At 42.9% G+C, this 26263-nt stretch overlaps 1 protein-coding gene across 2 annotated transcripts in view; it reads left to right on the top strand.

The window, feature by feature from the left end:
* Positions 1 to 26263, top strand: part of antxr2a (ANTXR cell adhesion molecule 2a) — a 311452-nt gene that overhangs the window by 66655 nt on the left and 218534 nt on the right. For both annotated transcript variants that reach the window (XR_005943132.1, XM_041188750.1), the window contains exon 8: positions 23949 to 24009. Coding sequence is in view for 1 of the 2 variants with exons in the window: in XM_041188750.1 (XP_041044684.1) it covers positions 23949 to 24009 (61 nt within the window). In the remaining variant the exon portion in view is untranslated. The remainder of the gene's footprint in view (positions 1 to 23948; positions 24010 to 26263) is intronic.

Raw genomic sequence — 26263 nt, 5'->3', positions numbered from 1 at the left:
GATACAATGATCACAGTCCCCTAAATGTTCCCCAACTGTCACTTGATCTACTTGGCCCACTCCATTCCCAAGGACCAGGTCTAGCAGTGCCTCCTTTCTTGTTGGACTGGACACATACTGCTGTAGGAAATTCTCCTGAACACAATCTAGGAATGCTTGTCCCTCACTACCCCTTACACTACCACTATCCCAGTTTATATACGGGTAATTAAAGTCCCCCATTAAAACTACGATATTTACACCTCTCTGTAATTTCCTTGTAGATTTGTTCCTCTATGTCCTTCCCACTAGCTGGTGGTCTATATATTACACTGAGTAATGTAATTTCACCCTTCTTATTCCTTAGCTCTAGCCAAATCGATTCTGTCCTTGAATCCTCTGACACGTCCTCTTTCTCCAGTACTGCAATGCTTTCCTTAACCAAAAATGCCACCCTCCTCCTTTTTCCCCTCTCCTATCTTTTCTGAACACCTTGTAACCAGGAATATTTAACACCCAGATCTGCCCTTCCTTAAGCCAGGTCTCCATTATCACCACAACATCATAATCTCACAGGGCAATCTGTGCCTGTAACTCCCCAATTTTATTAACTATACTACATGCATTCGCATATATGCAGTGCAACCCTGAATTAGACTTCATTACATGCTCCCTTTCTCTGGCTCCATCTATTAACTTACTATTTTCTATTTTAGTGCTATCTGCCTCTCCCAACATTCCGTGCACCCAGGTATTACTTTCTAACATTCTCTCCTGGTTCCCACACCCCTGCTAAGTTAGCTTATCAGTTTACAATTGGCTCTTTTGACCTCTTAAACAAGTTAACCCATCCTTTCATTTTATAACCTACTTCCGTGTCTGTGCGTGAACTCTTTAATGCACATGTGAGTGGTAATTGGGAGTGTTTTTATTACTTTATTTTGATCAGGTGTTAAGTACAATAAATACTATTCCCTTTCTTTTAAAACTTACAAGGAAACCTGTATGTGTGTGTCTTTTACAGTCACAGCATTTAAGCAGTTAAATACTGAATTGGAAAGCGTATTCTTTCAAAAAAATACATCTGTTGCGGTCAGCCGGAGGGTGGAAAGAAAGAGGAGCCATTCTACCATTTCTCACCTGATGGTAACAGACCCTGTTTCAGATGGAATTGTTAGTAATCACTGATCCCCAGTCTAAACTATAATGCTATATAATATCCTAAAAATGATTGCTGTGTGTAAAGAGTGATTTAATAATGCTTTGAGAAAATAAGTATTTACTTAGATATTTACTTCCAAATTATTTAATTACTTGCACCACTGTCCAAGGTGAGGCAACCAGCCCACTGTGCACTGCACTCTTTGCTCCTACCAAACAGGCCTCTCACTTCCATGTCACTCATTCATGGGCTAACCTTGCTTGATAAGCACTCGCAGCCCCATGGAAAGTCTCTATGGACCCTCATTTGAGAGCCACTGGACAAGAGCCATATAACATACAATTGGATTGTTGAAACAATGCTCAAACATTATAGAGTCATAAATGTACACAGCACAAATGGCCAGATGCCTCTAGGCAGGCTTCCTGATACCTCCGACAGTTTTAAGTCCATATAAAGCAGTTTTCATTTAGAGGCAGGGTCCCAAACCTGACCTCTTTGGTAAAGTAGAAAGCTGAGTTTTCTCTCCACTTATCTATTCACTGCTGCTGCTGCTCACTCATGCTCTGTGACTCACCATGTTCAGACCCTGTTTCCTCACTATCTATTCTTGGGTGTCAATTTTTGTGTGAATGTTTGGGAGCAAGTGTCCCTCTCGTGGTCTGCAGAGTCCAGTTTTTCAGAAGGATTTGGGAAAAGGGTAGAGGAGCAAGAGACAACATGGTATGGAAAGTTAGGAGGCAGTAGCTGATTAGCAGCAATATACAGTTCCACGTGCCATGCTGCTTCTGTGTGTGATTGAGTTAAAGGAAAATGGCAGAAACCCTACTTAATGTGGCACTTAGTGTCGCCATTGCCAGTGCTCCTTAATCTGTTTACTCCAGTGGTATCCACGACTGCTTCCTCCATCTGGGAGAGCCTGTTGAGTTCTAAGACTTCTTCAAAAATGAGGCAGAGAGTTGGCTGGTCTGCCTTTATTGAAGTGCTTGACACAGCTTCAAATAATGTGCATGCTGGAGATGGGTCAAGCTGCGAGCAGGATGTGAGCAGTCATGTGTAATTGGCACCAGTATGAAGCATGACCATAGTAAGCAGAGATGTGAAATGTTTTGTGGTTGCTACCAGACAAAAGCAGAATGCTATTGGCTCTTTTATACATATTTTGTATCCTCAATAAATATCCCATCACTTTATGATTTAGAAAAGCCAAATATAAAAAATACAAAACTATGAATATGCTTTTGTTATGTTTTTGAAGCTAACAACTATCATTCTAATTGAGAAATTACAACACTGAAATAATACTTACATCCTTTAACCAATTCCAAGTCGTAAAACCTGTTTATGATATGGAGAGTTCAGCAAAACTTAAGGTCTGAAGCAAAAGCAGCTATAAATTGTGTGCAGATGATGGAAGGAAAGGAAGGAAGTCAAAGCTTAGCCTTGAAGGTTATGAATGTTTAGGTGTTGTGTTCTTTTGGCAGCAATGCCAATTCAGCAGCTGTGTCTTTATGCTGTGATTTAGATTTTGAAACTGTAATGATCTATGAATAAATACCTTCAGGTGAATTTCTACCCTTATATAAGCTCTTCCAATATCCCTATATTAAAATTACTCCTAACAGATGAGATCTTTGTTTCCTATTTCTTGAAAGTCCCTTCAGTGGTCCTAATGTCTTGGTAATTTTTTGATATTGACTTTAGAATTATGAGCAGAGAACCATCCCCTTTAAATTGTTTTAGCTGGTGGATCTATTCTGTGCCTGCACAGGCTGTTTCTCCATTTTTCAAAATGTGACAGGGCACCATGACATCATAAGGATACAAAATATATTGAACTGTTACGAAGATTCAGACTTGAAGAGGAATAAATAATGACGTTGGTAAGGTATAGGATTATAGAATTCTCAAACTAATTTTATTGAACTATGTTTCAAAATCACAAGGATATGACTAGCATATTGATAGCTGATGATCAGGTGAATAGCATCATGCAGCACCTATCAATGAAAGTCAACACTTACAATCTGATTTCTTTCAATTTTATAAATAGCCCAGAGAAACTGAATCCTTCCAATCAGTTCTTGCCTGGAAGGTTAAAACGTTAAAAAGACTGGGCTGTTTCATCTAGCTTCCTGCCTTAATTTGAACTAAGATCAAAGGTTTACACATTCAGTTGTCTGGATGCTACTCACAAAGCTTCACACAGTGAATCTTTCACACAGTCCCTAGTCATACCCCTCAATCCCACAGAAAAAAAACTACCGGTCTGTTTCGCCCAGGCCTTCTGAGTTTAACTCACAGAAAAACTAAAGGTTGCACGTTCTCTGAATGGTACTCACAATACACTAGATTCTATTCACATCTGGAGCACTGATCCGATGTCCAGGGTACAAATGTCACTTCTGATGTGTTGGTCAACATCTGGCTGTACAGCAAGGAACAAAGGAAATGTATGCCTTTCTTATACCCCTCTGTTAATGTGTCCAAAGCTGGTGGTTATCAGGGCTTGGATATTCCTTGCATGGTCAACTCTGTGATTGCTCAAATGTGATGTCACCCTTCATGGACAGAGTCCCAATGAACTCTTTCAAAATGCTCTTTCTCACTGTTACAAGAGCACCCAAACAACCCATATGTTTGATAAGCATTACACATGTGCATCTTCCCACTGTTTCAAGGTCCTTGCTTCCCTGATCACAATGTGACTCATGGCATGAGAAGAAGTTTCAAAATTCCCTAATGAGAGCCTTCCTGGCAGTGTTGTGATAATTGCAAGTTTCCTGGTCATTTTATTGCCTGTAGAATGCAGCACATAAGATGGTTCATATTAATTTCCTGTTAAGTATTTGTTGACATAGGTTATTAACCTTTACTATTTGTTCCACTTCCTTAATCCTTGTGTTCCAACAAAGATCAAGCTAACAAATTCAATATTGGCCAATTTGATTCAATCCCATCGTGTCTTCTGTACACCCTGACAGCATTTTAGGAATAATTATAATTTTCGGCTGTATTTAATGAATAAACAGCTGCATTATCAAGTCAAGCTTTTCAGTCCATATTACAAAAGCCAGTTGGAATGTATTGCAAAATGTATGTACCTTCAAAAAATTCCAGTGGGAAGCTCTGATTTTGCTTGAAAAATAATCTGTTTGGGCATGCTACAGTTTTAATTTGTGCGCATAAGCAATTAAAATGAGCATGATAAGGTTTTCTCTGAGATTAGTTGAAAGTTAGAATAGTCCATTATTGGCAGTTGAAAATGTTGCTTTGCATTTGGAATCCTTGATGTTTACATTACCAAATCAACATGAAGGTGTTGATATTAACTCCGAGTGGGCTTCAGGCCTATAGGGGTGGATCGCACACAAATCACACTGGTTGCCCTACATTTCAGGTAGGGGGCCTTTTAAGTCTATTGATTCTTTTTAAAAATTCATTCACGGGATGTAGGCTTCGCTGCCTGAGCCAGCATTTACTGCCCATCACTAGTTGTCCTTGAGATGGTGGTGGTGAGCTGCCTCGTGGAACCGCTGGAGTCCATGTGATGTAAGTACACCCACAGTGCTGTTAGGAAGGGAGTTCCAGGATTTTGACCCAGTGACAGTGAAGGAACGGCGATATATTTCCAAGTAAGGATGGTGACCTGAAGAGAAACTTTCAGGTGGTGATGTTCCCATCTATCTGCTGCCCTTGTCCTTCTAGATGGTAGTGGTTGTGGGTTTGGAAGGTGCTGCCTAAGGAGCCTTGGTGAATTCCTACAGTGCATCTTGCAGATTGGACATGCTGCTGCTAATGTGTGGAGGGAGTGAATGTTTGTGGATGTGCCAATCAAGTGGGCTGCTTTGTCCTGGATGGCGTCAAGCTTCTTGAGTGTTGTGGGAGCTGCACTTATCCAGGCAAGTGGAGAGTATTCCATCACACTCCCATCACACTCCTGACTTGTGCCTTGTAGATGGTGGACAGGCTTTGGAGGGGCAGGAGGTGAGTTACTCATCACAGGATTCCTAGCCTCTGACCAGTTCTTGTAGTCACAATATTTATATGGCTAGTCCAGTTCAGTTTCTGGTCTGTGGTAACCCCTAGGATGTTGATAGTGGGAGATTCAGTGATGGTAATGCCTTTGAATCTCAAGGGGCATGGTTAGATTCTTTCTTGTTGGAGATGGTAATTGCTTGGCACTTTTGTGGTGTGAATGTTACCTTCCACTTGTCAGCCCAAGCCTGAATATTGTCCAGGTCTTGCTGCATTTGGACATGGACTGCTTCAGTGTCTGAGGAGTCGTGAATGGTGCAGAACCTTATGTTGGAAGGAAGGTCATTGATGAAGCAGCTGAAGATGGTTGGGCCGAGGACACTGTCCTGAGGAGCTCCTGCAGTAATGTCCTGGAGCTGAGATGACAATCACAACCATCTTCCTTTGTGCTAGGCATGACTCCAACCAGCGGATCGTTTCCCCTCTGATTCCCATTGACTCCAGTTTTGCTACAGATCCTTGCCACGCTTGGTCAAATGCTGCCTTGATGTCAAGGGCAGTCACTCTCACCTCACCTCATTCAGTTAAATGACTGCTGGTCTACGTGTCCCCAGGACAGGTGGGAACAGATCAGGCAGACAAGGACATCCGCCAACTTATAGGTGATTAGTGGGAAGACAATTTTGAGAGGGTTTTACTGGAGGTAACGGGGGTGGTGGTGGGGAAAGAAAGGCTGTGATTTTCCTGCTGGGACACTCTCAGCCTGGCGGGAAAGCTGCAGTGGCTTCCCCACTCAGGCATTCGCTAAAATGCAATAAAGATCCTGTTGATATAATAGGATCCCAATTTGATTAAATTGTTGAGGCTGTTGCCTACTTTAGGTGGGTGCTTCATCCATTTGCAGGACCATACAACTTAAAGTTAGAAATGGCGGGCAAGATCCATTTTTATACAGGCAAGAAACTTGCTTGGTTTCTGCAGGTGGGTAAGATCAAAATCAACACAATGTTTGTCAGGTTTCAGTGCAGTTCTATTTGGACACTTGCCTGCAAAGCACAACTGCATATAGCTTAGCATTAATTTTATACTGGTTTGGTAATCTCACTTAAAGGTCATAAGGATAGATAGTTGATGAAAGAAGAAATGAATGTATTGAGCCAATTTTATATTGTCTGGGTGAAGTACGGAAACTAAATGTTGTTATGGTTGAGGATGGCACGGTTATGTGTTGGGATACCACAAAGCATAACTATGTTATCTAGGGCAACATTTAGGAGATGTCTGGGAACGGAATTGAATTGTTTCCTTGTGATTAATCATTGTGGGAAATGATAGTCGAGCTGGTGATTCACCGCTTCAGTGAATTGAAATGTATCCGGATTTATTTCATCTTTTGTATGTCTATTATTCCAGCATCTAGAGTTTAGCATCATAAAGGCAGATGAATGCTTAAAATGTTTCTATGATATTTATCTATTGTTTAACACTGATGTTAACCTATTTAAATGTGTTAATATCTCTTAAAACTTTGGACGAGGAATGTGATATGAGTACGTTGAGCATTTGTCTGTTAACTTTTAAGGTTCTTAACCCTTTAGTGGTCATCAGTATATCAAATTAAGCTTGATTTTTTGCTACTCATGGGAATTTACTGTAATTAATTTTAATGCTTATTTGTTTGATCATGCTCGTTATTTAATTTTTAAAAATTCATTCATAGGAATGTGGACATCACTTGTTAGGGCAGCATTTATTGCCCATCCCTAATTGCCCTTGTTCAGAGGGCATTTAAGGGTCAACCACATTGCTGTGGGTCAGGAGTCACGTGTAGGCCAGACCAGGTAAGGATAGCAGATTTCCTTCCCTAAAGGACATCAGTGAACCAGGTGGCTTTTTACAACAATTGACAATGGTTTCCTAGTCATCATTAGACTTTAAATTTGATGACCCACAGCAATGTGGTTGACTCTTAAATGCCCTCTGAACAAGGGCAATTAGGGATGGGCAATAAATGCTGCCCTAGCCAGCGATGCTCACATTCCTATGAATGAATGAATAAAAAAATTAAATCCTGAAACGTATGCTTTGAACTATGTAATGTTGAGTAGTTTATGCCAGCTTTTAAGTCTCTATATTAGCTTAGATTTTAATGGAGTTTTGTGTTTTGTTTTATTGGCTAGGAACTGGCCAATTATAGAACAGAACGGGCCAGTTCTTTGGTTGAGGTTAACTATATCGCTAGTGTGCATGTCCAGACTGTGTACAGTTTTTAAACAAAAATTGATATGGAGTTGTAAAAGAAGAGGGAAGATTGATATGTTGTCTAGTGAAAATATTTTGGGCTGGTACCAGGCAAAAAAGAACTAGAAGAAAATTCATTTCCTTAGCAGTCAAATTCATTACTTTGCTGAGCATACCAGAACAGAAAACAACACAAAGTGGTATGTGTGAAATAAGAAAATAAACAGATAGTAACCATTGAAAATGTGCCACAAGTTTGGCTAAAATCTGATAAGTGTAGATAATTAATGCAAAATTGGGATTTTAAAACCAATTACCAACCTGGCAATCCTCCAAAAGCACCTATTGCCTCAATTTAAGGTTTATACAGGATGTAGAAAAACTGTTTGCAAACAATGTTTGATCAAGAACGTTTAAGCAAAACAAATTAAAGTGATTATAAGATTTTGCATTTATTTTGAAACTGTTTAAAATCAAATTCTGGGAAAGTATTGGATTTCGTGATAGTGTTCACCACTGAACTTCTATCAAGCTATGAACTAGCCAATCACAAGACCCCCTTGGCTGGAATTTGTGTTTGAAGGATGAGGATTCCCACCCCCCACCCCAGCGCAGTTTTCGTGAGGCCCAGCATTGCTGTGTAGCTTGGGTAGAAAGGGGAGATGATATTGGTGCAGTGACTGAAAACTATACCCCATAAAATCTGTATGAACAAAGCTGCTGCAGTAAACAAAGGATTAATGAAATTTATTTAATAAGTATCATTTTACAAAATTAAAAATTAAAATATATTTTTAAAAAAGTGTAATAAATTTGATCAGAATCATTTTTATACATATTTTTAGGAAGTTGGACAAATCATTTTAAGAAGCGCTGTATTGAAGCATGCCTGATGGATCATGCAAAAATGTCATATAGATTTGACATTTTAATTGGATGTTTTCACAATGATATTTTGACAAGATTTATCTGATTCGTTCAAAGAATCATTAACATGAAAACAATGAAAAAAGTTTGATAAATCTTGTTAAAAAATAAATAAAAGGCAGGTTATTCAAAAGTCATTTACATGAATCCATTTTAAAATTTAAAGGCATCTTCCTGTGCCGGCGTCCTTATTAAATATTGTGAAATAAGGGGAGGCTCCTGAACACCTGGAAATATCAACCCTAAAGTTTGTCTGCATGAATAGTTTGTTGTTATTTGCCCAAAGTTTTGCTTGTCCCACATACCTATCATTTTAAATGCACAATTGAAATTACTTGAGGCCTTATGTGTAATGTAGATTAGCCCACTGCAGCTTGTGGATTTACATGTTGCAGCGTGCCAGTTCCTGGGCCTGTCAACAATGGTGCATGCTGAACGCATCACTGTAATTGGCAAAATCTGAGCTGTTTTTTATTCAACAATCGTGTACATTTGGAGGGCTGGGGGCAGTGAAGGTGTTAGTGGTGGGGAAGCATTGTTTATATTATGTAATCTGGACAAAATTTCTCAATTTGAATATTTAGTATGATTCATGTAAATTACAGTGTTTGGAAATATATTGCGAAAGAGAATGTGCTTTCTTAGTTTCTTGAGTGATGATTTTTTGGCATTTTGTCTGTCTGTCTCTCCTCTACCCTCACCCCAGCCCCATTTACATGAAAAATCTGTTGTGTGTTAATCCATCTTTAAAGTAGTAGTGGGAAATTTTATTTCTATGCATCATGCTAAACCACAAAAATGATTTTTCTCCCAAGCGTGTAAATATCCCAACAATATCTGTGTAACCGATTAATAAATGGTAACAAACCTACAAAAAATACTAAGAGACTCATGTCTAATCATCCATGCATATTGCGTACTTCATTAAAATTAAAAAAAAAATTAAATAAAGTTGGGTTTTGACAAAAAGCCATCGACCTGAAACATTGGGTGGAATCTTGGCCGTTTAATCCTTGCCCGAACAGCAGGACCATTCTGGGGTCAGGAACCCACTAACTAATGTTGCCATTGCTGTTCCCCAAAGCAAAGTAATTATCATCTCACCGCAGGATCCTTGACCAATCAGGGAGGGTGGGCCAGATGCTGTGCCCATTCTGTCCAAAGAAGGACTTCTAATGAAGGGGACCATGGTTACAAGGGTTACAGAGGCCCACCAGCAATTGGATTTTTGAGGCTGCAGCTTCCACCCATCCTACCACTGCACCACCATCACCACCCCATGCTCCCAGGTGTCTCACTCCTGTCTGGAAGTCTCACTGTGGGATCTGAGGGGCTTCAGTGAGGTGATCTTTTCCAAGGATGGGAAGAGGAGACCAGCCTCTCATACCAAGCAGGTGCAGATGGAAGTGACCATAAAAGTCAGAAGTAGAAGTGTGGTTGCTCTAACCTGGCACCAATGCACCAAGAGGATCCAGAACCTCAGGAAGGCAGGAAAGGTGAGCAGCACTTTCAGGTGCCAACCCCCACACCTTGACTTTCCCAGCATTCTCCTGCACAGCATTCCTCAGAGCAACACACCCTGCTGTTCCACTCATTCCCCACTCTCCACCATCTTCCTCACATCTCCATTTGAACAACCAACACTCACAATCACTCTCATTCTGTTTTCCCACTCACATCCATACCTCATAGTCACCCTGTTGGTGTTGGGGGTGGTGTGGTTTCTGCTCTTTCTCCTCAGCAGAGGTGGAGGAAGTTGCTGCTGTATAAATTGACCTTAATCCATGTTGAAACCTGGCAACAGGGAAGTACAGCTGAAGGTGAATTAAGTGCTAGGTGGATAAATTCCCCAGACTCAAGGGACGTGCCAGAGGACTGGAGAATTGCAAACATTACGTCCTTGTTCAAAAAATGTTGCAAGGATAAGCCCAGTAATTACAGACTAGTCAGTTTAACTGTGGTGGTGGGGAAGCTTCTAGAAACAATTATTTGGGGTAGAATTAATAGTCACGTGGAAAAATGTGGGTTGAAATGGAAGAGCCAGCATGGATTTCTTAAGGGAAAATTGTGTTTAACTAACTTGTTGGAGTTTTTTGAAAATGTAACAAAGAGGGATGATGAGGGTAATGCTGTTGATATGGTGTACATAGACTTTCAAAAAGCTTTCAATACATGCCACACAACAGACTTGTGAGAAAAGTTATAGCTCATGGAATGAAAGGGACAGTAGCATTGTGGATACAAAATTGGCTGAGTAATAGGAAACAGCAAATAATGGTTAATGGATATTTTTCAGTCAGGAGGAAGGTTTGTGGTGGTGTTCCCCAGGGGTCGACATTGGGACCCTTGCTTTTCCTGATATATATTAATGATCTAGATCTTGGTGTGCAGGGGACAATTTCAAAGTTTGCGAATGACACAAGACTTGGAAGCATTGCAAACGGTGAGGAGGACAATGTAGAACTTCAAAAGGACATGGACAAGTTGGTGGAGTGGGCAGATAGGTGGCAGATAAAGTTCAGTGCAGAGAAGTGTGTGGTGATTTGTTTTGGTAGGAAGTTAATGGAGAGATGATCTCAAATAAGGGGTACAACTCTAAAGGGTGTGCAGGAGCAGAGGGACCTGGGTGTATATATGCATAAGTCATTAAAGGTGGCAGGACAGGTGAAGAGAGCATTAAAACATATAGTATCCTAGAATTTATTCATCGTGGCATTGAGTCTAAGAGCAATGAGGTTATGCTGAATTTGTATAAGACACTAGTTAGACCTCAGGTGGAGTATTGTGTACAGTTTTGGGCACCACACTATAGGAAGGACGTGAACACATTGGAGAGAGTGCAGAAGAGGTTTACAAAAATGGTTCCAGGGATGAGAAACTTCAGTTATGAAGATAGATTGGAGAGGTTGGGACTGTTCTCTTTGGAGAGTAGAAGGCTAAGAGGGGATTTGATAGAGATGTTCAAAATCATGAGGGAGCTGGACATAGTAGATAGGAAGAGACTGTTCCCGTTTGTAAAAGGATCAAGAATGAGAGGGCACAGATTTAAAGTGAGTGACAGAAGAAGCAAATATGACATGAGAAAAAAAAAATTCACACAGCGAGTGGTTTGGGTCTGGAATGCACTGTCTGGAATTGTGGTGGAGGCAGATTCAATCGAGGCATTCAAGAGGGCATTGGATGATTATTTAAATAGAAACATTGTGCAGAGGTATGGGGAAAAGGCAGGAGAATAGCACAGAGTCATAATGCTCATTTGGAGAGCTAGTACAGACATGATGGGCTGAATGGCCTCCTTCAGCACAGTAACAATTCCCTTGTTCAAAACAAGTTGATTGTGTGAAATGATCTTCAAGAAGTTGGCACTTAACTGTCAAGCAGTGATTTTGCTCTCTGAGAGAAGTGCTTTAACTAGCAGCCTCTCTCCTGGCTATGGCTGGAGCTCTTCAGCGTGACTGATTAAAAACCAGCGGCATTAAACAGGAAATTAGAGATGCATGTAACAAGGGTGCTACAGTGATCATAGGTGACTTTAATCCACATATAGACTGGGCAAACAAAATTAGCAATAATACTGTGGCAGATGAATCCCTGGAATGTGTAGGAGATAGTTTTTTAGACCGGTATGTTGAGGAACAAACTATCCTAGATTTGGTATTGTGCAATGAGAAGGGATTAATTAATAATCTTGTTGTGTGGGGTTCTTTAGGGAACAGTAACCATAACATGATAGAATTCTTCATTAGGATGGAAAGTTAAGTAGTCTGATCTGAAACTAGGGTCCTAAATCTTAACAAAGGAAACTACAAAGTTATGAGGCGTGAGTTGACTAAGATGGATTGGGAAACTTCATCAAAAGACACGATGGTAGATAAGCAATGGCTAATATTTAAGGAACCAATGTATTCACTGCAACAGTAATACATTCTTTTTTATCGCAAAAACACAACAGGAAAAATGGCCCAACCATGGCAACAAAAAAAAATTAAGGACAGTATTAGATCCAAAGAGGAGTCATATAAAGTTGTTAGAAAAAGCAGCAAGCCTGAGGATTGGGAGCAGTTTAGAATTCAGCAGAGGAGGACCAAGAGATTAATTAAGAAGGGAAAAATAGAGTACGAGAGTAAACTTGCATGGAACATAAAAGCGGACTGTAAAAATTTCTGTAAGTGTGTAAAAAGAAAAAGATTAGTGAAGACAAATGTAGGTGTCTTAGAGACCAAAATGGAAGAATTTATAACAGAGAACAAGGAAATGACAGAGCAATTAAACAACTACTTCAATTCTGTCTTCATGGAGGAAGACATAAATAACTTCCCAGAAATACTAGGGAACCAAGAGTCTAGTGAGAAGGCGGAATTGAAGGAAATTAGTATTACAAAAACAATAGTGCTGGAGAAATTAATGGGACTGAACACTGATAAATCCCCAGGGCCTGATAATCTATATCCCAGGGTACTAAAGGAAGTGTTCATGGAAATAGTGGGTGCGTTGATTGTCATCTTCCAGCATTCTGTATATTTTGGAACAGTCCCAGCAGATTAGAGTTTGGCAAATGTAACCCCACTATTTAAAAAAGGGAACATGCTAGAGTATTATAAAGGATTTGGTAACAGGATACTTAGAAAATATCAACAGGATTAAAGAAAGTCAGCATGGATTTATGAAAGGGAAATCATGTTTGACAAACTTACTGGAGGTTTTTAGGACATTACTAGCAGAATAGATAAGGGTGAACCACTGGATGTGGTGTATTTGGATTTTCAAAAAGCCTTTTGATAAAGTCCCACATAAGAGGTTAGTGTGTCATTCCGATCTGTCGTTTGGCGGGCGCGCACCCACCAAACTGTCAAAGGCCTTAAGGTTGGTAGGCAGGCGAAGAGTCCAAGCAGCCTTCGCATTTTTCATGAAACCTCATCCTCGGGTGCGATGAGATTTCATGAATGGTTTATTAAATTAATAAATATTTTTTAAACATATCATAAATGTGTCCCAGCTCATGTGACACTGTTACATGAGGGGATATGTGTAAATGATTTTTAACTTTATTTTGAAGTCTCAAATTGAACTTAATTTCCCTGAGGCACGGAGCTGCCTCAGGGAGATGTTTGTGCTCTTTCGCGTGCATGCGCGACAGAGCGCAGACCCTGACTCTCCCTCCTCCCACCATACTGAGCGCTACTGGCTGTGCGTCAAGTTGGGCGGGCCTTAATTGGCCCGCTCACATAAAATAGCGGCACTGCGGGTGGCGATCAGCTTCTGACCAGGCCACCTGACAGGATGAAAATTCTATCCATGGAATTGGAGGTAATATATTGGCATGAATTGAGAATTGGTTCGTAGGCTGGAGACCACGAGTAGGATTAAACAGGTCTTTTTCGGAGCGGCATTCGGTGACTAGTGGGGTACCACAGGGATCAGTGCTTGGGCCGCAGCTATTCACAATATATATCACTGGGTTTGAATGAGGGAACCAAATGTAATATTTCCAAGTTTGCTGATAACATGAAACTTGGTGGGAATGTGAGCGATGAGGAATGTGTTAAGAGTCTTCAAGGTGATTTAGACATGTTGAGTGAGTGGGCAAATACATGACAGCTGCAGTATAACATGGATAAGTGTGAAGTTATCTACTTTGGTAGGAAAAACAGAATGGCAGAATTTTACATAAATGGTGGTAGATTGGGAAATATTGATGTATAAAGGGACCTGGGTGTCCTTGTACACCAATCACTGAAAGGAAGCCTGCAGTTGCAGCAAGCAGACAAGAAGGCAAATGGTATGTTGGCCTTCATTACGAGAGGATTTGAGTACAGGGACAAGGATGTCTTAATGCAGTTGTACAGGGCCTTGGTGAGACCACACTTGGATTATTGTGTGCAATTTTGTTCTCCTTACCTAAAAAAGGATAAACTTGCTATAGAGAGAGTGCAGCAAAGGTTCACCAGACTGATTTCTGGGATGGCAGGATTGTTGTATGAGGAGAGATTGGGTCGACTAGGCCTGTATTCACTGGAGTTTAGAAGAATGAGAGGAGATGTCAGTGAAACATATAACATTGTGGCAGGGCTGGACGGACTAGATGCAGGGATGAGATGATGCTTCCTCTGGCTGGGGTGTCTAGAACAAGGGGTCACGGTCTCTCGATACAGGGCAGACAATTCAGGACTGAGGTGAGGAGAAACTTCTTCACTCAGAGGGTGGTGAACCTATGGCATTCTCTACCACAGAGGGCTGTGGAGACCAAATCACTGAATATATTTAAAAAGGAAATAGATAGATTTCTGGACTCTAAAGGCATCAAGGTGTCTGGGGAGAGAGCGGGACTATGGTGTTGAGATAGAGAATCAGCCATGATCATATTGAATGGCGGAGCAGGCTCAAAGGACCGAATGACAAACTCCTACACCTATTTTCTATGTTTTTATAGGGAAGGTGAGGCCCGCTGGGTGCCACCTCCTGCCCTTGCCCAAATTATCTTTGTCTTGGGTCACTCCACGGCCCTTGATTCCGGTGGCTGTTCTTTTGGCAGCAGCCACGGCCTCCCCCGTGACGCTGCTGAGCACAAGAGCTGCTGGTCTCTGATTGACTGGTAGCTCTTGCTAGGTAAGACTTCTGCCCAGGATCTTGATTCCAGGGGAAGGCCTGTCGCTGGCTTTGCCACTGGCCGATTGGCTTGTGGTTCAGCGGGTCTTCCCAAATAGAGGCAGCACTGGTCTCTCGCCAGCACTGCAGCCGGCAGGACAGACCCCTGACCCCTCCACAAGATTCTGTCCCAAGGAACAATGTTCTAAACCAACTAGTTTGCTTTTCCATTTTGATTCTTGTTTCCATTAATATGCTTTGTATTTAGCAGTTGGTTTTTACTAAACTGAATCAGGAGCTTGTGTGTGGGTTTGTGTGTATTTTATGTGTTTTTTAAAGATCTTTTACAAGATCCATTTGGTGCGTCTTTAGCCATTCCCGCCTGTTTAATTTTATGGTTAGGTCTATGTTCAGAAGTGCAATTTCTTTGCTGAGATTGAGGCAAATTAAAAGGTATTTTTGATGAAAGTAACTCGTTGGGAAAGTGAGACTATGAATTTGTATTTAGAGAAATTCTATCAACATAAAGCTTGCCAAGCATCTCAAAATTTGTCAGATGGCTTAATATAATGCACCGCAGGTTTGATGGCCTAAGCTGCTCTTCCACAGTTAAAAAAAAAAGTATTGTATTATTCTAATGCAAATATATTATCTTGTTTAGTGCTGCCTTTGGTCATAGTGACAGCTTTATGTATCAAATACTTTAGTGGTGTCTGAAATACAGCAGTAGAATTTCTCGACATATAAACTCCAGCATTTTGGTTAATAAATCCAAGAGGGGGCTTGTATATTATAAGTACCTGTGAGCCATAGAACAATATCTTGTGAAAATAATGGATTGGAAAGGGCCAACGTGATGTAGTGGCCTAAGCAAATTAAAATAGTTGCAGCAAATGAGCAGTAAGAATGGATGATACGTTGCAAAGATGAAAGCTCTCAGAATGCTTTATCCACAGCATAAGGGTGAAATTTACAATAGTGAACACTATTTGTGTCAATTACTCTGAGAAATTTTCTGAGTACTCTGGAAAATGCTTGAGTGCACTCAAGGTCAGTTTACACCCCTTTTTGATCGGTTCATCTTTTCAATGACGTTTATTGTTAAACCTAAATTGCATTTGCTAAAATGCAGACTTGCATTTATATTCCCAAAGTACTTTTGAAGTGTAGTCAATGTTGAAATATAGGAAACGTTTCAGAACGGTCGCACAACAACAGACTTCCACAAATGAGATACATGACCAGATAATCTGTTTTAGTGCTGGTGATCGAGGGATATATGTTGGCCAGGACACTGGGGAGAATGCCTCAGCTCTGCTTTGAATAGTGTCCTGGGGTTTGATAGGCTTAACATCTCATCCAAAAGATGGCACCTCCGACAGCGCATCATTAGTATTGCATTGAATTGTCAGCCTGGATTTTACAGTCAAGCCTTCACAGTGGAACTTGACCTGAGAGGTGAAAGTTGCTAACAGTGATCCACAGTCCAGTCCAACCGCCAGAGGGTCTGACTCTAAGGACGGAATTTTCTGTGCCCGTTGGTGGCGGGTGTGTTTAACGGCGTGAGCGGACAGTATGGCCAAAAATCGGTTTCACAATGTCATGAAACCAGTTGCAATCGTCCACTCGGCCTGCCGCTGGATATCAGGAACCTCATTGTAATACATCTGCATATAATTTTAAGCCCAGCTTGTCAAAATCATACCCCCCGCCCGCAATAGATCATCTGAGCACGTCGGTGCCATTGTACGCCGACGTGTTTCACAACAGCATATAAAAGGCGTGCACTCGGCAGGCTGCACTTAGAGGGGAACTCGGAGGTGAGTGCACAGTAATGTTGTGCAGTGCTCGTGAGTATCGCCTGTTGGACTTCAAGGTTGAGGTGCCACAGAATCAGGCGAGAGCACAGGCTGGCTGACAGTGCAGTGCTGGGCTGGGGCAAGGGCTGCCCTGCGATTGAGGTGATTTCAGTGGTGGGGTAAAGGGCTGCACTGCTGTTGATGGTAATGCACAAGCATGTGCCGGGATGGGATGTGGGGAAGCAGCCATGCAATAGGGAAACCTTGTATAAAGTGACCATTCTTCTGCAGCGGAGACAGTTCAGGTGCAATCACATGAACATGCGAGGAGTCTCTAGCTTCTCTGCCCACTCAAGCAATGTAGAGGCATGAAAGGGTCACCAAGTGCTCTAGAGCTTTTCACCTCTCGGGCACAGACTGCAAACTAATGTTTGCAAACTAATGTCCGTTTTAGTGGACTGCAGAACATTTGGACAACTGCGCATGTTGTACAGTTTCCTTGCCAAAGCACTCACAACCCCTTGCAATGTCATCATTCTGGCTTGGACCAGCCTCCCCCATGGTCAAGGTAACAGTGCAGCCTTGCAGCGTGGGTTAGGAGAATGCCTGAGCTAAGAGCACAGCACACACATGTTATGACACAGCAGTTGGTAAAGGCTGAGTTATTTGAAATTCCAGAGAGAAACCTTAAACAACTGTCATAACCTATATTTTCAATTGGTATGTTTGAGATGCAACTCTGAATTCAGGAATAAACCACCAAGCCTCCAGAGGTTTCTATTTAAATTAAATTAAACATTTATTAATTTAACAAGGTACTAAACACATACACATGTCCACAAATTACTACTACAATAACTAGTATACAAATCCCCAAATTAATCACTCCCAGGTAATCTTCCTCTAGGCAACAATAACCCATAGTCTTAAACAGTCACCAGGCAAAGCACATTTCATTTTACAAATTCAAAATGAGGTTCCTTTTCAATTTGTTCCTTCGCAGGCACAGTGGGTAGGGTGTACAGGCTCCTTAGATTTTACACACCCCTGACCCACACAAACAAACCTAGCCTGTTTATACCTAGCCTTCCCCTTGAATGCAAATTCTCATGGTATCACCAGGCCCTTTGAACTCCACCTCTTCTAACAATAAAACCTCTTTCATAGTACCAATTTTATTAAAAATATAAGCATATTGTTTGGTGTCTCTTAGCTAGGTGAAAGATTTCACCCCCAGTCTTTGAATGGTTTATTCAACAAAATGCGAAAGTATTCTTTACTGTTTCACATCTCAAAACTACTATACATCAAAGCACCCAGAGTAGCTGGCTTTAATCCAGTTAAGACACAGGCACCCACAGACACAGACCCTACTGCAAGTCCAATTTAAAATAATTTCCAATAACATTATATACATTAATATCCCTTCATGACAGTCGTCCAATGGGCAAAGTTTCCGCCAGTCGGACAGGTGAAGTGGGGCACAGGTGGGTGGTGTCTTGGGCAGCCATGCAGGGCACTAAACCCTGGCCATCCAAGTGGTGGCCAGCATTCTCTGGGATGTGTTAAGGGGCCTTCAGACTTAATCAAAAGAGGCTCTTAGAACACCCAAGCTAACACGCGCATCCCTGTCTTTAATCCTGCAGGAGGAGTACTTCAAGAGCATGGAGCATGGTGGACTAGCTGTATGCCTCATGGCTTACAGAGAATGGCAGCAAAGGAGAAGAGAATGACAGAGGCACCTGGCTGCATAGAGCTAGGAGCAGCACCCTCGGAGAAGGGGTGCCTGGGGCTTCTGCACACACAGCTGAAAAGCTACAGTGAGCCATTGCTGGTCAGTGCCTAGCTAGATGCAGGGTCTATAGATGCCACCTATAGATGACCAAGAACCAATGTCGCCGAAGACTGCACTTGCCTAGGGAACTGGTTGGTTAAATCTGCCAGCTTCTGCAGGATTTGGCGCCATGGGTACATGGAGGGCATCAACATGGCCATGAAAATGACTGGGGTGCTCAATTTTTACACCAGTGGCTCCTTTCAGGGCTTCACAGGTGACCTCTGTGGGATATCATAAGCCTCAACACGCAAATGCATCCATGAGGCCACGGATGCCACCTTTGCGAGGGCACATAACTTTGTGCATTTCTCCCGGGACCAAGAGAGCCAGGATGCAAGAGCGATTGGATTTGCCCAGATCTTGGGTTTCCCACAGGTGCAGGGTGCCATCGATTACACTCATGTAGCCCTCAGATCTCTGTGGCAACAAGCAGTCAACTATGTCAACCGCAAGGGCTTCCACTCACTTAATGTTCAGCTGATGTGCGGTCACCACAAATGCATCCTGCAGGTCTGCGCACAGTTTCCAGGGAGTGTACACGACTCGTACATCCTCAGGCGGTCACAGATCCTTGATGTCTTCCGGGGTCCACAGAGGCTACAGGGATGGTTCCTCGGGGACAAGGCTACCCACAGAGGCCATGGCTGATGACACCCGTACAGCAGCCTCAGTCTGCAGCAGAGCGAACTTATGATGAGGCTCATGCAGCAGCTCGCAACTTGGTGGAGCGGACCATCGGGATGGTGAAAATGAGGTTCTGATGCCTGGACCGGTCTGGTGGAGCCCTGCAATACAGTCCGCAGAGGGTATCACACATCGTCATCGTCAGCTGCACCCTTTACAACCTGGCGCTGCAATGGGGAGAGGAGCTGGCTGAGGTGGAGGTAGCGGAGCTGGAGGTCTCCTCTGATGAGGAGGACGTCGACGGTGATGAGGGTGATGAGGTCCTATAAGGCGATGATGACACAGGTGAGGTTGTTGCACTGGGCAGATGAGGCAGGAGCACTTGGGAGGCCCTCATAGTTGCTACATCTCATTTGTGAACGTTTGACTCCAGTCTGGCTGAGGGCAGCGCACATACCCTCTGTGAGAGTGCTCTTGCCATGGGGATGCAGTGGAGGCCTTAATAGTCACCCTATTGCCCGAGGATGATGACGACATGCAGTGAGGACACCCTGTAGATCTTCACATTGCTCCTGTGACTGTTTGAATCCTGCCTGGCCGAGAGCAGCTCACTTACACTCTGTGATCAGGGGCATATCGTGGAGGTGCAGCTGTGAAATTTTAAATGCATCTGATCCCTTGTCCCCCTTCAGCACCTGACCCCTTCAGGAGCACAGAGTCACTGGTCACCGATGCTGAAGAGATGGGGGCCAGTCCCTCCTTAAAGGAGCTGAGAGCACACAGAGAGAATGACAGAACTCTGTGACGCCTGCCCATGACATTCTGGCAGCAATGACAAGCACCATCGAGGTGCAGGCATCAGTAATGTGTCCAGGGAATGTGAGGCTGGACCATCACTTTCGTCTGAAGGAATGAGACACCTGCCTTTATCGTGTGCAGCATCCAAGGTTTCACATCTGAGTGACATGAACACTGCTCATCAGAACAAGGAGCCATAGACAGGGAGACTTTCTTGGGAGTTTGTTTGCAATAGTGAACATTTTGTACAGATGATTAACACCCATGTCCAGGCTCAGCAACTACTTCATCTTAATCTTCCTAACACTGCTGTTATTGGTGCACCCTGGCCATCCACAGTGGAGGTGGAGGCAGTCTGCTAACTGCTATGCCCTGTCTGTGATGACCTTGACGGGTGTCCTCTGGAGGGCCGAGACATGGAGGGGCCCCGGCCTGCTTTCTGGGTCCTGCTGTGTGGCAGTGGCACCCTCCTCGGCCTGTGAAGCTGGAGCTGCTGAGGTCACAGGAAGAGGAGATTCGTATGGGCCGGACACTCCCAGAGCCACCTGAGTGGATGGCCCTGGGGTGTGCACCTGGTGATCCTCTTAACTATGGGTGCCCAAGGGTCCCTGGCTGACTCCTTGAGGAGAAGGGGTAGCTGGAGTGAGATCGAGCTGTCCCACATCCTTCTTGGGTACACACTGTTGAAGGCCAACAATGGCGTCAACAATGGAGTTCAGCCCACGTAGCAGTGCAGGAGTGATGTTGGCAATGTTGGCGCTATTACCTTAGCCTGGAGGCGGACAGCCTCGTCCATTGTGCCTTATAATCTGAGGAGTGCAGCGGACATCCCTTCCTGATATCCCCGAGTTTACCTTTGCAGCTCCAGCAACAAAGACATAACTGAGTCCAGAGTCTCGTCATCCGACTCACACTTGGCAGATTTCTGGCCTCCGGCAGTCCTCTGAGTACCGGGGACCTGGGGATTCCCTGCCTCCGCCTGCTGTAGATCAATAAGTGTGATGTGCTCATCAGATTGTGATCCCGAGGTTACTCTAAAGCTAGGTCCCACCAAGGTGTGTGTCTCTGTGCTGGTGGAGGGTGTGGGTGAGCACTGTGACAGGACTTCAGTGAAGGTGCATTCAGATTCCTGTTCAGAGGTTTCTTCGGGGCTTGATTGAAGGCCCTGGGCTGTGGGCTCCTTCGGCTGTTTGTCAGATGTGCCTGCAAAAGCAAGAGGAGATAATTAGTGCATGGCAAAGGACTGCGGAACAGGACACATCACTCACAGCATGGTTGTCTGATGGATGTTGCACTGCTGGGATCTTCACGTGTTAGAGCACCGCTGACCTCACCGTCAGTAGAGGAATGGTCCAGATTGTCACTGGCCAGCTGGATGGCTCTGTTTTCAAAGTCCGTGAGGAATTTGATTTCAGGCATTCCTCCACCAGTCTGCGACCTCTCCCTGTTGTTGTGTGCCAGCTTGTCCTGCATAAATAGAGATGGAGAGAGTGTAAGGAAAATGCCTACCAGGCCAGATGATAAGTCTGTGTGGGTGGAGAGTGGTCCAATAGAAGGGATGAGGACAATAAAGAGAGAGTGAATCCCTTGAACTGGCAGTGAGTGAAGGCCCTGTGGACGTGTGATGAGTTTGTGAGTGTGAGAGTTGAGAGTGATGAGAAGAGTGTCTTAACCTGGCGGAGCGGAGGAGATCATTCATCCTCTCTTGACACTGGATGGCTGTCCCCTTTTGCAGGGCATTGGCACTGACCACCACTGCCATCACCCCCCAAGCTAGATTGGTGATGTTTCTGCCCATCTTGCAGCCAGAGCGAGGGTAGAGGACATCACAGTGGGCCTCCACTGTGTCCAAAAGGTGCTCGAGGGACTAGTCATTAAGTTGAGGGTGGGGGGGGAAGGGGGTTGAAGTCTTCTTGCCTTTCGGGGTCATGTCTTCTTTGCAACGGTCGTGGGCTGGAAGCACTGAATTGTGCACGCAGCTACACTTTAAATATGGCTCCCGGCATAATGAAGCGGCATGGTGATGGCGGGTGGGTGAATAAGACCCCACTCGTCATCGAAACCGCGCGTTTCCTGGGAAAGAATAATTCATGAGGTGGGATTGGGATGAAACAGCATGGAAAGCCACCATAGTGGCCGGCGAGTAAAATGATCTTTTTCACGTCTGCTACCACACTTAGTGCAAATCTGTGAAGATTCTGCCCTAAATGTATAAGAAAATGACAGACTTGAAGTAAGTTGTCAAAGTAAAGCTACCTTACTTCAAGCAGCCATCCTCAGCATGTATACAACAATAACCTGTAACCCTTTCACTACTGCCCAGCATGTGATATTTATACTGCCCTTTGGATACTTCCCATCCATATCCATTCTGCAACATGTCACAGAGATACCTCCCAACCTCCAGCTGAAACTGTTGCCTCACTAAACTCTTAAAGAGACATCGTGCAATGGTTCCTTCAGACATAACCGAACTCTGTGATGCACATTCATAACTCAGGAGATGGTCTGCAGACTGAGCACGAATCAGTCATCTCTGGTGTTGTCTGGCATCTTTGTTCTTCTTTGCTACCTTCTATTAAATCATGACGGAGGGGAATACTGCAAACAATCCTTAAAACTTGCAGGCTTTTGAGAATGGAAGAGTTGGAATTCCAGTGGTAGATGTATTCCTAAGCACAGTTAAAAGTTAAAAAGGTTTTAACTTTTAACACACCATCCTGACTTGGAAATGTGTCGTTGATCCATCCCTGTGTTGCTGCAGCCTCGAAGATTCATATGCTGGTGGGCTCTTATAACCCATGATATTGCCCCTTCAATTGGAAATCTTTCTTTTGACATTGCATCCTTAATTGGTTGGGCAACCCAGAAGAAGGATGCTAATGTTGTAGCTGAGTTAATGAGCCATGGCTAAACCCAGCCATTAATCGGTTCCTCAAACCGAAAATTGTTCTGCCATTCCAGCAAGAAATGAGTCCTGAAGACTCCACCCTTTAACTGTGAAAGTTAGCTTTGTATTAGAATGCAGAAATCATCACAATTTGGATAAATATAAGTATTATAGGCGAAGAATATTTTTGGCATTATTGAACTTCAGTTTGCTTTCCAGCATGTACCACAAAATCATAGGTTCTACTTAGTCAGACTTGTGAAAAATCAGAAGATTTTGTGGAATAGTGTGCCAGTAAAAACATTTGCTTCAAAATTATTTTAGCCAACTAACTTGGCTAACTGTGTTCTAAAATAGTTTTGTCTAAATAGCTTCTGAGATTGTTTGTGGGCACAGCTAAATATGGCAATACATAACGTGGGCACAGTTTAACAGCAAGCATGGAATGGGTGTATGGGCAATGGGCGGAGTGCTGGCGGAAGGCCAAGCTATGTATCATAGCCTGGCTGAGCATCCTGCTGCAGCTTGCAGTACACCAGAGCATTATTGGGGAAGTATGCACTTGCTACAGTGGGCCTTCCCCAAAAAAGGTGATGCAGGCTCCAGCTGGCTCTCCAGATGGTGGTGAGACCCCATCGCCCCTATTAAGTACCACCTTGGCAGCAAATCTTTGGCACAACACCCAAAATAGCCTGTGATCTTTAGTGTATATTGATTTGCTGAAGGCTTCAGTTTGGAGGCACAGTTCTATTTTTTCCCCTCTTTCTCCTTCCAGCTATCACAGCAACTTGGCTCTTTTAACAACTTGTATTTACATAGTGTCTTTAATAAAGTAGAGCATCTTGAGGCTTTTCACAGGAACATGAGCAAATAAAATTTGACACGAGTCCCAGGGGGTGAAATTAGGTCACATAACCAATTGCTTGATCAACAGGTGCCTTAAAGAAACAGTGAGAGCGAGGTGGAGAGGTTTCTGAGCTTGTTTCGATAATGTCGGCATGTTCTTTTAAATTATTACTTTACAGTAGGTTGAATAATGAAGTGCAAATCTTGAAACATATAACAGTAATGTTCAAATACTGTGTTTTACTTTCATTGATTTGCTTTTCTCTTAACTTTACATTGTAGATTTTAAAGAAATCATGTACTGAAGTTTTGCATGTGGAGCCATCTACTGTATGTGCTGGACGTAAGTAAATGTGCTTACATTGTGTTGAAGAAATTAAAATGGTAGACTAGCCTATGTGGGGTAGAATTTACATTTTTTCTGAATGAGGGCCATTTTCAGGGACATACGAACATACAAACTAGGAGCAGGAGTAGGCCATTTGGTCCCTTGAGCCTGTTCCTCCATTCACAATAAGATCATGGCTTATCTGGTAGTGGCCTCAACTCATATTCCGCCTACCCCGATAACTTTTGACTCCCTTGTTAGTCGAGAATCTGTCTACCTCTGCCTTAAAAATATTAATTGACCCTGTCACTGCCACTCTCTGAGGAAGAGAAATCCAAAGATTCACAAGCCTCTGAGAGAACAAATTTCTTCTCATCTCTGTCTTAAGTGGGAGACCCCTTATTTTTAAACTGTGTCCCCTAGGTCTAGTCTCTCCTACAAGGGAAATGTGCTTTTAGCATCCACCCTATCAAGTCCCTTCAGGATCTTTATATGTTTCAAAAGATCAACTCTCAATCTTCTAAACTCCAATGGATACAGACCCAAATCTGTCCAACATTTTCTCGTAAAATCATCCCCCTCATCTCAAGTAAGGGTCGAGTGAACTTTCTCTGAATTGCTTCTAATGCATTTATATCCTTTCTTAAATAAGGAGAACAAAACTGTACACAGTACTCTAGATGTGGTCTTACCAACACCCTGCACAACTATAGCAACATATCCCTACTTTTTATTCCGCTCCCCTTGCAATAAACAACAACATTCCATTTACCTTCTTAATCACTTGCTATACCTGCAAACTAAATTTTCCTGATTCATGTACCAGGGCACCGAGATCCCTTTATACCTCAAGGGTTCTGCAATCTCTAAAAAATAATATGCTGCTTTTCTATTCTTCCTGCCAAAGTGGACAAGTTCACACTTTCCCACATTATACTCTTATCATCTGCCAAATATTTGCCCACTCACTTAACCTATCCCTTTGCAGACTGCTTATATCCTCTTCGCAACTAGCCTTCCTACCTATCTTTGTGTCATCAGCAAATTTAGCAACCATACATATCGTCCAGTCATCCAAGTCATTGATATAAATTGTAAATAGTTGAGGCGCCAGCACTGACCCCTGTGACACTCCGCTCGTCACATCTTGTAAACTTAAAAATCACCCATGTATGCCAACCCTCTGTTTCCTGTTAACTAACCAATCTTTTAGCTGTTCTAATATGTTAGCCCTTACACCATGAGCTCTTATTTTGCATGGTAACTTTGATGTGGCACCTTGTCAAACGCCTTCTGGAAACTGAAGTGCAGCACATCCACAGGTTCCCTTTTATTCACGTTGCTTGTTATTTCCTCAAAGAATTCCAATAAACTAGTCAAACACAATTTCCCTTTCACAAAACCATGTTGGCCCTACTTGATTGCATTGAGATGTTCTAAGTGCTCCTCTATAACCTCCTATAACCAGCAATTTCCCTATGGCAGATGTTAAGCTACCTGGCCTGTAGTTTCCTGCTTTCTGTCTCCTTCCTTTCTTGAATAGAGGAGTCACATTCAGTATTTTCCAATCTGATGGGACCTTTAGAATCAAGGGAATTTTGGAAGATTAAAACGAATGCATCTGCTTTCTCAGCAGCTATTTCTTTTAAAACCCTAGGATGAAGTCCATCAGGACCTGGGGGCTTGTCAGATTTAGTTCTAATATTTTTGTCCGTATCCTTTCCTGATGATTGTAATTGTTTTAAGTTCCTCCCTGCCGTTCACCCCCTGATTCACAATTATTTCTGGGATGTTATTTGTTTTCTTTACAATGAAGACAGATGCAAAGTATCTGTTCAATTCATCCGCCGTTTCCGTATTTTCCTTTATTAATTGTCCATTTTCACTCTCTGGAGGACCAATGCTCACTTTAGCTACATGTTTCCTGTTTAAGTACCTGTAGAAACTCTTACTATCAGAGTCTCTTGTACTCTAATTTCTCCCTGCATCCTACTCCATAGTAATGAGACTGTTATCCTGCCCACCACCCCATTGTTGTTACCACTCCTCCCAGGCTATTGGGCGCTTTCAATTAAAGCAAACAGCATGAATTTCAAAAAGCTGAAATAGGTGAGCTGCCTATGGAGGCCATGTGACCTGATTTCTGGTCTTCAGGTTGGGGTGCATGCTGCCTGTCCACTGCCAATTCTGCATCCCCATGTGAAACCAGATGAATTTCCACTCCTGTAGGCCAGGTTTGCATGAAGGTGATGGGAAGCGCGAGTTGACA

The sequence above is a fragment of the Carcharodon carcharias genome, chromosome 1 (genome assembly GCF_017639515.1).
Source record: "Carcharodon carcharias isolate sCarCar2 chromosome 1, sCarCar2.pri, whole genome shotgun sequence".
Classification (NCBI taxonomy): domain Eukaryota; kingdom Metazoa; phylum Chordata; class Chondrichthyes; order Lamniformes; family Lamnidae; genus Carcharodon; species Carcharodon carcharias.
This window is presented reverse-complemented; position numbering and strand designations above follow the sequence as displayed.